The sequence below is a fragment of the Gavialis gangeticus genome, unplaced genomic scaffold (genome assembly GCF_001723915.1).
Source record: "Gavialis gangeticus isolate Ggan-Ray unplaced genomic scaffold, GavGan_comp1, whole genome shotgun sequence".
Lineage (NCBI taxonomy): Eukaryota > Metazoa > Chordata > Crocodylia > Gavialidae > Gavialis > Gavialis gangeticus.
Genome location: NW_017728992.1, coordinates 168,386,795 through 168,398,957, shown reverse-complemented (window position 1 = coordinate 168,398,957; position 12,163 = coordinate 168,386,795). Strand labels below are relative to the sequence as shown.

The 12,163-nt window shown below is 41.4% G+C and overlaps 1 protein-coding gene across 7 annotated transcripts in view; it reads right to left on the bottom strand.

Annotated features, from left to right (window-relative positions):
* Window positions 1-3,580: 3,580 nt before the first annotated feature.
* The window catches only part of OXR1 (oxidation resistance 1), a 608,937-nt gene continuing 600,354 nt past the window's right edge, over window positions 3,581-12,163 (bottom strand). For all 7 annotated transcript variants that reach the window (XM_019528058.1, XM_019528061.1, XM_019528059.1 and 4 more), the window contains 2 exons: window positions 7,421-7,494; window positions 3,581-5,438 (listed from right to left, as the gene is read on the bottom strand). In XM_019528058.1, coding sequence (XP_019383603.1) covers window positions 5,303-5,438; window positions 7,421-7,494 — 210 coding nt within the window. In that variant the 3' untranslated portion in view covers window positions 3,581-5,302. The remainder of the gene's footprint in view (window positions 5,439-7,420; window positions 7,495-12,163) is intronic.

Here is a 12,163-nt window from a genome sequence, read left to right as displayed (position 1 = left end):
CAGGTCCCTTCCGACCCTAGAAACTATGAAACCCTGCTACAATTCTGAAGTGTGGGATACTGCAGAGATGAGATGCTGTGAACACTTTAATGAGAGCAACTCCCAAGGGTGCTTCCCCATCCCAGAACACATGTAGACACCTTAACTGTCCTAAACTGAAGTTCAAGTCAAAACTTCATCTGCTACAGACCATGGTAAATTCTGCCTAATGATAAATCCAAATTTTGCAGGTCAGACTCCATCTCCGTTAGTCTCCAGGGTAGGCCATATCTGTTGCTCAAAAGTAAAGAAACTTTCTGGTGAACGTAGATACATTTTCCTATTCTTGGTACGTAAGGTCCACTGATCCAATACAACAAGCCTCGTGCCTCTATCTTTGGAGCAGTAAGACATGAACTTGTCTGCTGAAATAAAGGAAGTGACACTGTTGACTGGACGAGCAATGTGCAGAATTTGCGCTTACCCACTAATGGCCACGTAGCAGAATGGCACAGGCAATGCAGCAGGGAAAGCAGTGGCAGAGGCAAGCAGCAACATGGGGCAGGCAGAGTGGGGCTGAAGCGGGAAATGAAGGAGTGTGGTGGTGGGTGAGGGAGGCAGTGGGGGGCAGAGGCGGCGTTGACTCCAACCCTAATCCCAAACCCTGGTCGGGGCCAGGGCTGCAACAGCTACCTGCGCTCCCTGCCCTGCTTTCAAAGCCAAGACAAAGGGCTTTCCCTCCCCTCCATGTTGAATGTGTTCAGTAGGGAGCGGGGGAGGGGGAAGAAGAAAACTTCATCTTGGATTCAAGTAAATATAGTTATAAAAAGGCAGGTGCTAGATCCTGGGGCTGCCTCCTTTGCTGCGGCCAGGAGAATAAACTGAATATGGCAGGCACTAGAAACCTGGGGATGGATGCCTCTTCTGTTGCTGTGGTTGTAACTGCTGATTTTCCTCTGAGCTGCCGCAAGCCAGAGTCCAACTTTTCATGGGGCTATAGGTTACTGATCCCTGTCCTAAGGACGCATTTAGCGTACGCTTTTGTACAAAGCTTCTTTTTATTGAATATGCTGTGACTTGTTTGGAGCACTCACATTACAGCCCTTCTACAGGAAATCAAAGCCATTTTTAACATGGACTTCATGACAGACATTAGAATAAATTCTGTTTTTTTTGGGGGGTCCATGAGAGCAATCACTTCTTTAGGCAAGTATTCATTTTAAACCGAGCCCCAGATGTATGACTGATTTTGCAACAGCAGAGTTCCTTGGTGACCAGGGATCTTGGTTTTCCTTGATTAAAAACATTTCAAGGTCTCTGCTAAAAAAAAATAAGTCACAAATTCTGTAATAAAACCCCAAAATCCATAATTAAAATTAAAGACTCCGTCACCACACAACCCCCACCCCCTGGCCCTGCTGGTGCCTCATCCCCCAACCACAGCCCCTGCTCCCCCAATCCTGCTGGAAGGGGCCCCCAGCTGCCAGGGCTATGGACTCAAGTCCACATACCTCTCAGGCTCAGGTGGGGTGGCCCCCTGCCACCGCGTGCACTCCCAGGGGGCAGAGAGGACCTGTGTCCCCCAGATCTATGTGGGCATGAGCTGGTGTGGCAGGGAGCAGCGGGGCCACACGGGGATCTCTTCACCGCTGCAAGCTCTCTACTGCCCTGGCGCTGCACGCCCTGAACCTGCCACTGTTTGGAAGGGTGCATCCCCATGTGCAGGGGCGCGTTGCCAAGACAGCACGGAACCTGCAGCAGCGAGCAGCTTCTCCTCGCGGCTCAGCTGCTCCCTGCCACACTGGGTTGTGCCTGCTGGGCTGCGGAGGCCCTGAGGGAGGGAAGCAGGGCGGCAGACTCCTGTGTGGAGAAGCTGCTCACTCTGCACTGCCCCGACAACAGGGCTGAGCCCCTCAAAGCAGCAACAGGTACAGGAGGCACACTGCCAAGGCAGCAGGGAGCTTGCAGAGGCAGGGAGATCCCTGCGTGGCCTGGCTGGTCCCTGCCATGCTGGGTTTTGCCCACTGGGCTGCGGAGGCCCTGGGGCAGGGAAGTGGAGTGGGAGCCCGACACGTAGCTTTTTCAGTCAGAGGCACAAACAGTATCATTCCTGTCTTTTGTACTGTGTTGAGGAGCAGTGGAAGAGGAGTAGGGCAAGAACAGGGCAGAGATTTTGCCTTTCTTTGCCAGCATGGAGAACTAGGAACTGATTCTTCTTAACACTGCATCCCAAGCATGAAAGCCCACGTATTCACATGAAATGCATCCTATGTCTACTCCCTTACCACACTCCTTTTTACAGGGAGAAGCCGATTCTGGGCATTTGAAACAAACCATATGTGCAGTACTTTAAGACTGCCTATGAAAACGTGAGAGGAAATAAAGCTCATCAGGTTGGTGCCACCTAGAAGTTTTCATAGTTCAAAATGACTTGACCAAGTTCAAAATGACTTGCTGATAGAGCTGGGCAAGGTCATCCATCACACAAATCTAGGCTGGAACAGGAGAGACCTTTTTTTGCCTCTTTCCTCAGTCTACCTCAACTCCTTGAATTGTGTAGGGCTTAGCCTCAGATTGGGAAGCAGAACCAACAGGAGAGTCTGCAAACATTAAATGCAGCCTGGGACAAGTTAGGCATGATATACATTATTGAGCAGAGCCATTGGTCATTTGAAGTAAAGTTTTCCTCAGAACAGTCTGCAGTAGTGGTAGAGCCAAGGTAAAAAAAGCTTGCCTAGGTCTCATGAAGGCAAGATGTTCCTTGCCCTCCAGCTGCAGCAGATCTGTGACCTCTGCATGGAGAACTGTACTTCTGTGCTGGCACCTTTGGCTGCTAGTATTCATCATGCAGGCCCTTCAGCAGCACCTCTGGTTGGCTCTTTTACTGTCAACTGAATGCAGCTTTCTAATAGTTTATAACATCTGGCTTGTTTGCACACATCTACTTATTGTAAGATAAAAGCAGGGGGTAGCAGGAAGGGCAATTACCTCAGGCTGTCATTTGACGGCCAGCTAAACAGACCCACAGTAGAGCACATCCCCCTCTTCCTACTCCCACCATGGGTCTCATGTCTAGAGGGAATTGCCTTAAACATTTTGCTTAATCTATCTGCACTCCTGACAAAACCCACAACTGACTGCAACTGCAGATAACTATAACTTTTGCATCCAAATCCCCTGGCCACGTATCTATTTAAGTGCTGCATAAAGTTTTCTTCTTTTTAATATTCCCTTATAGTTTTAGAATTCCATCAGACAGCCTAAGAATTCAACTGTCAGCACTGAAATTTTATCAATTTAATGATGTTGTACGATTTCCTGAGGGAGGGGGAAGGAAACCAGGCATTTGGTTCTAGTTCAAAAAAGGCGATACACTGCATTGTACATTAATGTATACACCGTCTTTCATAAATGGTGAGAAAAAAAAATCCTACCTATTCAGGAAAAAAAAGTACTGTAGAAATAATAACTGAACATTTTGTATCACTGAATAAATTCAAACTCAAGTTTAATTTTACATGTATTTAGATTTATTTGCTATATATCACTATGACCTTATAGTACTTAAAATCCATTACAGGATTTTATTTTATTTTTTTTAAATAGTTAGTCTTAACTCCACAAAGACAATAATACTGCTGTGGAAGACCAAAGGGGAGAAAAGCCATTTTAATTTATTTACAATTCCTTATTTTTGTAAACATTTAATCTACATACTTTACTGTATTCTAACAAGATAAAGAGCTATACATAGAGACAGGAAATGATGCCCTGTATTTCTATTCATATTGAGCATTAGCATATTATAGATAGAACATCTGCCCTTTTTCATTACCATAGCAGTAAGCTTTCTTTGAATAAGTTTTTAAAACTTTCCAAAGTAGTAAATAAATTTAAGTCCTATACAACTACATCTACTTAAGCCAACCCGTTTGGCTTTTATTCCATTTCTAGAATAATTTAAAGTGCTATAAGCAACCCGTCAATCAACACTTCTCTATAATAACAAAACTACTTTTAAACATTAATTTACAAGATAATATACAATGTTCATCTGGAATAGCTGAAATTTCAGCACAAAAGTCAGTCACTGTCACACTTAACAGCATTTTTTTTTTTTTGCATAACATAGAATAGAAGCTTTGAAACAAAGTTTTGTTGAGCTGTTATTGCCACAATGGCTTATCAGTTTTCCTACAAAAGTGGACAAGAGCTACTGGTACTGTATTCTAGCCTGTCATTTTTTTGAGGTCACATGACAGTAAGTTTGCATATTCCACAAGTCTAATGAATTACAATATTGTCTACCTAGAGTACATTACCCCATTTTTAAATCAGAGCTGGTGCTAACTGTAATTTACAACATAGACCCACTCAAAAACAATCACAATTATTTTTTCTTTTGAACAGGTATAAGCTATATTCTTGGAGTTGATGTGCTACAAGGCTACAACAGTTTAACAGTAAATATCTGACACTTTATGTTGAAAAAAATACACCTGTTTCATAGTCTTGGTACTTTAATGCCCTACTATAGCTACACATTGTTCACTGCATTTTTCTTGCTTTCTCAATTAAATCCAATGGAACTATTACATTCCCCTGCTATTTTATGCATCTTTGCCGCATAGCTCAATACTGTCAAGATTAGTCCCAAACCTATAGATCATTGACAGCTTGTGCAAAACATTCTTTAATACAATCAGCATGCAGCTAGCATATTTATTATATGATATAATTGACGTAATTGCTAAATACAAACAATAATAAGACAAGTGGCACTACTGAATTTAGATCATAAGGGTAAAGGTGTACTCTAATAAGGAATGCTAAGCTTCTTGTCTAATAGTGGCACCATGTAATTTAATCCATCACTGACCCCAAAACCAGCACTGCTAATACCAAATCCTTCCATTGCACGTTCCTCCTATGTAGACCCATAAAGGACAACTCCATTTACAGACCCAATTTTCAAAGAAAAATAAATCTTAATTGATATTCAGTGAAAGACCTGAAAGGGTTTGGAGAAAGATGCAAAGGTAAAACAAAGAGACAGAGGGGAAAACTCCACAACAGACTTTTATATGCTGCAAGATTCAAAGTAACTGACATTTGGTTTTAGTTCATATGATATACATTTTAGAAGCGTTTAAACTTACAGTAAAAATGACAACTTAATAGGATTAAGAGGATGAAAAAAAAATAAGTTACGCTATTTCAAAATTATAGTAAATAAAATGCTGCATTATATTGCTTGTAGGGCTTTTTGAGCTGCACTGATTCATGCCTGGTTTGGGACAATATCCTGTAGAGAATTATACACTTATTCAAACCCCCAGATTTCAATGTCTTGGATAATGAAGTCTTCTCTTTTTGAAAGCGTACGGTTGCTAAAGGTTTTACAGGAATGACTCCTTCCATGGTAGAGATCCCCATCAAGCCACAGGGCAAATTCTCCCCTGAAATACAGAAAAAAAAATAGCAAAAAAGTTACGAAGACAAAGAATATCAACTTCAAAAATGCTGTTTTGGTATTCAATATTCCTAGGTTCTTCTTAACACCATGGTCTCCCTCCAGGGTAGCTATAGCTGTGTAGTAAGTGTACTAAAGTTTGAAAAGTATTGTAAGAATGGGATAATAAGTAGGTGATGGGATGTTTTTTCATGTCACATACAAGCATGAGATTCTTTCAGGAAACCAAGTTTTAAATAGAGACAGACAAAAGAAAATGATAAAATTGCCAGGATGGAGTGTGGTAAACCACAGATATGCTCATTAGAAAAAAAGGTGGGTGGACAATAGCAAGGAGATTTGTTAGACAAATTTGGTTCCAGGAGGTTGAAAACGAAACCCACAAGACAGGAAAGGAGAGACATAGTTTGTGTGCACCAGAAATAAGATGTGTGGCAGTTTTCAGCTAGATCTGATAAGTTTCTACAACTCAGAAGATGAAAAACTGTAATAAGAAATTAGAGGGATAAAATGGAGGAAGGGAGAGATTCTTTGCTAGCATGAGTTAATTTGGTGGCACCAGGTAGCATGGGACTGCTAGGATCTCTCCCCCTTACTAACCCAGTTATAAAAGTATTCTGATAGAATGCATGTACCTAACTGTATGGATACATTCATTAATAAGTACTGTAATACAACTATATAAAAAACTAAAGTGGTATTTTGTTACAACATTTTAAAACAGTCATTTAAAGTAACTGCATACTTGCTATTACCCTCCTAATGAAGGTGTTTTAGCTGAATTACTGACATGGTCAATCAAATTCTAATAAGCAGAAGTACAATCTCAACATTAGGCTCTTTTGACACTAGAATGATTTTTGGGGAGGGGGCAAGGACCACCTGACTTAAAGATCATACCAGCTTTAGCCCCTCTTCGATTTTGCAGAATCTACATTTAGCTTTAAAGATTATGTTATTTAATTTAAAAAAAAAAATCCTTTTTGGAAAACATCATAACTCATCTGAAGCAAGAACATCTGCATTAGAAGCGCAGAGAGAATAGAATAGAAATTCTTTTCTGGGGAAGGATTTAAAAATTATGAAAAAACAATACTGAAGTTTGCAAGTTACTATGTTTTAGGCTAGGTCTTAAAATTCTGAAACTGATTTTGGTGATCAGATAATTCTTAAAGTGTACTTGTCAGAGTGCCAGCTGTTGGCAGTCTAAAACCTCTGGTTTAATTCTATACTGAAATGACAATATAAATTTGTGTGAACATGCTCATATACATCTGCTCATATACTTCAATATACATTCATAGTGCTATATTCTACCAAAACTGGGGATTGTGGTACCATTTGGTATCAAAGTCGTGGAGCTAAACACATTAAACATTTAAGGGCTCACATGCTAAGACAACTGAAAAAGGCTTTTAGTAAGTAACACAGATGTGCGACATATTTAGAACATCCAAATCCATATCTATCCTTTTGAAAATTTCAGGTTATCCTTAAAAAAAAAAAAAAAAAAAAAAAAAAAAAAAAAAAAAAAAAAAAAAAAAAAAAAAAAAAAGACTCAGTTGTGCTGCTCCTCATGTTTCAATGCCCTTAATATATTTAGAATACATTTTAATATCTTCTGTTATTCTACACACACAAGAAAATTATCCCGGTAAGCAGGAAGCATAAAAGTATTCTGGGCCCTCACAAGTTAAAACTATTTAAAAATTGCCGAAGTAGTCAAAAGCAAGTCCTACAAATTAATTAAAACAGGAGCAGAGCATATGACCAATATTAGACAGGTTTTTTTATTTACCAATTGCTAAAACACACGTACTTGTAAATTTGCAGTAAAACTTCTTGGGCTTTGAAACTTCTGAAAGCTGTCAGTACCAGTTTCTTACATACAAAGACTACTGTAATTGTCATACAAAGAACATTTTATTTTCGTCTTGAAAAAGGCAAACCCTAGAAATCATGACTTACCCTCCTCCACCAAATGCTAGGGAGTCCATATCACCTTTAATAAAAAACATGTTGTCTCCTGTCCATTTGAAGACCTAATGAAAAAGTAGATTGGCAAGGTAAATGTCTGAAAATTATTTTTTCTAATTTCCAACAGAAAACTAGTATCGCTGATAAATTCCCCAGCATGGTATAGTTTCACTAATTGTAAACCTACCAGTTTAAATCAAGAATTCTGAACTTTCCTGATGTTCTTGGTTATAAGAATGTTTCAAGAAAAAAAAAATTATTAGGATTGAACCTGCTAGCTCAATGTACCGTATTTTCTTACATATAACCCACACCAATGTATAACCCGCGGAAAATTGTATTTTTAAAAAATAGTCCGTGTATAGACTGCACCCATGTATTCCCCGCACATGATAGTGTCTATTAAGCCTGAGAGGTGCTGGCCACGGCCACGGGTGCTCACTGCTGGCATGCGGGGACCGGGCTCTCACTGCCCACCTGCAGCTGCCCCCCCCACCAAGACATGGCTGCAAGTGCGGCCATCCTGTTGGAGCTCAGGCACCAGGCAGTCCCTGCCAGGCCCCACTGCGGAGGAGCACAGTTGGGCATGGGGCTCCCACATCTGGTGGGAGGGAGGCAGTGTCGGCTTTGTTGGGCACAGCTACCGGAGCCAGTTAAAAGTGGTGCTAATTGCTGCAGGTGAGGGGAAGGATGAGGAGCTCCGAGTAGGGTTGGAGGGTGGGCTGGGGAGGCAGCCCCACTCCCTGCCGCTGCTGCCAGCCAGCTCAAGCCAATCCTGCTGGGGCTCGCCACCATGACATCAGCCCGCAGCTGGGGATGGGTGGGTGGGGTCTGCTCTGTGCCTCAACTCCTGCCTTGGGGCTTCCTCCAACAAGTCCTTTGCCAGGTCCTCCATCCCTGGCCTGCAGCACCCCAGCCCTGCAGCAAGGCTGTTTTTTCCATGCCTAAAACTAATTTTCATTAAAGACTGTTCTAAAGACTCTGCATAGCCCACACCTTTGTATAGCCCACACCCATCCATCATGTTTGTAAAAATGTATATAGCCTGCAGACTATATGTGAGAAAATACGGTAGTGCTCTTTCTGAAAAATCAAAACAGATAAAAATAAATGTGTCAAAGAAACCTATCCCATACTAATGATATGGCTTTTTGAAAAGTTTATAGACTGTTGTTTGTGAATGCCAAGTGTTTTCTTTTGCTTAACAGAACCCAGACGTACATTTAGTGTCATCAGTGGGAAAATCTACAGGTCTAAATTATGTGGACGAGAGAGTCAAACATGAAAGATTCACATTTGAAATACTGTTTTACAGTAGTTTACACCTTCAAACTCTTCAATTCCATGTGCACGTTTTACTGCATTGCTCTTGTCTCACTTCCAACCTAACTGGTATTTCTTAACCAAACTTTAATATATAATTGTATCATCCCAATTTCTAATAGCTTCAGCTGGCTTTACATTGTACAAGAAAAGTCACACATAACAAGCTACTTTAAAAGAACAGGAGAGCTACAAATATCAAGCATGCAACAACTGGGTAGTTCCATAACTGAAGATGCCTCTCTATGTGCCTTTAAAGTCAGGTCTTACATACGTGCTTTAATCACACAATCTAGTTATACTTTTCTTTCCAACGAGACATAAGTGTGCATGCAGCGTTAGGTGGATGATGCTGCAGGGATGAATCAAGGTTGGACAGGGAGAAAAAGACTTTGGACAGAGGGAGTTAAATGCCACTCTGAAGAACTGAATCCTCCTTTACCTGTGCCCTAGGAACTCCCAATGACTCTACATAACCACTTAAATCAAACTTTTCACAAGTGACACCAATTGTGTGGCCACCATTTTCTAAGCACCTAACTTGAGACAATTTGCAGAACTCTTGAACATTTGTGGCTGCAACTGGAGTTACTGGCTGCTGTGCTTTGCAGTACTATATAATGCTAAATACTCTAAACAGTCAGGTCCTAAGCATCTTAAACTGGGTGTCCAAGAACAGGTGGATATTTTTGAACCTCTTTGCCTCTATTCCCCCTTCTGTAAAATGAGGATAAATGACTCCTCACCTTAGAGTGTGTTGTGAAATAAATCAACTGATGCTTGTGAGGCACTCCAGTGATGCATACTATAGAAAAGCCCCTCCAGAATTCAGAAATGCTTAAGAATACAGCTTGAATAGAATGCTATAAATATATAGGGCATGGGACAGACTGCATGAGAAGACATTTGCTCATTAAGTGAGCACCGTCTATTGTGTCCTCAGTGAAGTGGGGGTCCTATGGAAAAGCCAGTACGTGAGAAAATTAAAAAACCCCCATACATAATATTGTATGCATATAAAGGGATTTTTATTAATGTTACATGTGTAATGCTAATTCTCACATAACCTATCATTTATTCTTTGAAATAGTTGTGTGCATAATTTCATGACCTCTCTCTCTCCATAAAGACATAAAACCCAGAAATTCTCTTATATAGCTTCATACTGAAGGAGAGGCAGGGAGACAGCTTAGAAATTAACAGGTACCCTGCACTGCCTTCAAACTCACGTGACTGGCTACCTCTCTCTTCTTCTCTCACTTGTCCCATCTAAACAGAGTTGCAGTCACGCGTGTAGTCTTCCAACTCCTCTCTCTCTCCTGTCCCTCTCCAACTCATCTTTGGTCTTCCTCTTCCCCTTCTCCATGGTAGTACCATTCTGGTAACTTTTCTTATGTATTCTTCGCGACTCCTTTGAACATGCCCATACCATGCCAGTCTTCTCTCTTGTACTTTCTTAGATGCCTCCACTACTTCCACTGATCCTCTGATGCAAATATTCCTCACTTTATCCATCTTCTTCATTCCACACATTCATTGAAGCCTTCTCATCTGTCATTTTCAGTCTCCTTTCTGGAATTTTCTTCAAGGGCCATATCTCTGCTCTGTACAATATTGCTGGATGCATGTCTTGTAGACTTTCCCCTTCAGCTTCATTGATACTCTCCTGTCACATAATATTCCTGCCACCAATTTCCAGTTCGCCCACCCTGCTGTTATTTGATAATTCAACTCTTTGAGTAACTCTGCATTCCACTGAACAGTTGACCCCAGATAACTGAACTTGTCAACTTTTCAAACATGTTTCTCATTGACTGTCACATTTCCATCATCAGGTACCTCAGAGAAATCACAGTGCATATGTTCTGTTTTGGATCAGCAAATCTTCAGTCCTCTTCCCTCTAGCACTTCTCTCCATTAGTCCAATCCAGCTTGCACTTCCTCTAGACTCTCAGCACTGTCTACCTCTCTCCACAGCTTCATATAGACACCACTCTATGGGTTGGAGCAAGGTTGTACCCTTATGCTCCTCACAGATGTTAATTTAATGGTGCAACAGGATCTGAGGAATTTTATTCTGGATCCAAACTATTGTGCTTCTCGTTATAATGGACAGTCAAGATGTGGCATAATAGGGCCTGGGATCCAGGATATGATACCAGCTGGGAGCTTTCCAGTCCCCAAGATGAGTACATTCTGGCATGGAAGAGCGTGTGAGTGTGTAGTTAGAGATCAGAGAGCTCTTCAATACGCAGCTGAACACATCCTGGAGCAGAAGCTTTTACAACAGGGCTTAGGCAGCTGGGTATCACAGAGTTTCTTTGTTGCCGGTTACCCACAGCCCAGATCCAGCACTGGGCTTTGCATGTCCCCAAGCTGGGGGAGCCCATGAACATGTAAAGCTACACTGTGCAGCCAGATGCTGGGCTGCATGCCACATGTTCAAATTAAACTGAGTACAAATTAGCCACAAAAAGATCTGGGACCTTCAACCCTGCAAAACTTAAAGGGCAGGTTAGACACACTTGACAGGACCATTCTGGACTAAACAATCTCAGCCTTGAGCAGGGGGCTTTCCATGCTATTGCACCATAAACTGGCTGAATGTCTGGCATGTTGCAACTGTAAGTGTAATGTCTGGGAGGACCCTTTAATCCACTGTCCAAGCTTCAACCAATTGAAGAAACAGCAATGGAAGAATACTGAAATAGCCAATATAAGTAGCAATTATCTGCTATAGGGACCAGAAGTAGAGGAGTAGGGAACACTTTGCAAATGAGTTAGTATTTGTCAACAACAGATATAAAAAGGGAGAGGGAAATCACCCCCTCAAGTCTGACCCCTTTGCCCCTTCCCCTTCAACCAGGTCTCAGTCCTATCTCTTCCCTCTTGAGCACAGGAACAGGGAATCTCTTCCCTAATTTTGGTATTAAATCTCACGCTTGTCCAGATCAACTATTACAAGAACCGTTTGTTTTTGCCCCTGTAGCCCTGGTCTGGAGGGAAGGTGCTCCAGCACTGAGACACATGTACAACTAAGTTTTTGGATCAACTAAGTATGCCTCTTGCAAGAAAGGAATCTTCAGATTTCAGCTGTTAAAACTCTAGAAAGTCTCTAGAGCATAAACAGTTAAAACGTGACCAAATTTGGATGGATTTTTATGGGGATGGCTAAAAGCACGTTCATGTCAGAAAGGCCATCCTCTACTTTAGGATGCTCACTATTTACATTTTAGACAAAACAGTATCTGGACAGAAAAATGTTGGACGGAAGAAGTGAGTAAGTATAGTACAGGTAGGAAATTTGTTTTCTTCCAAGGTGTAAATCAGCTCCTCATCACCCTTTAACAGCTTAAGTTTACTCCAATGTCAGTAACTCCAGGAAGCTAAGGTATGCATGGAGGGATAAAT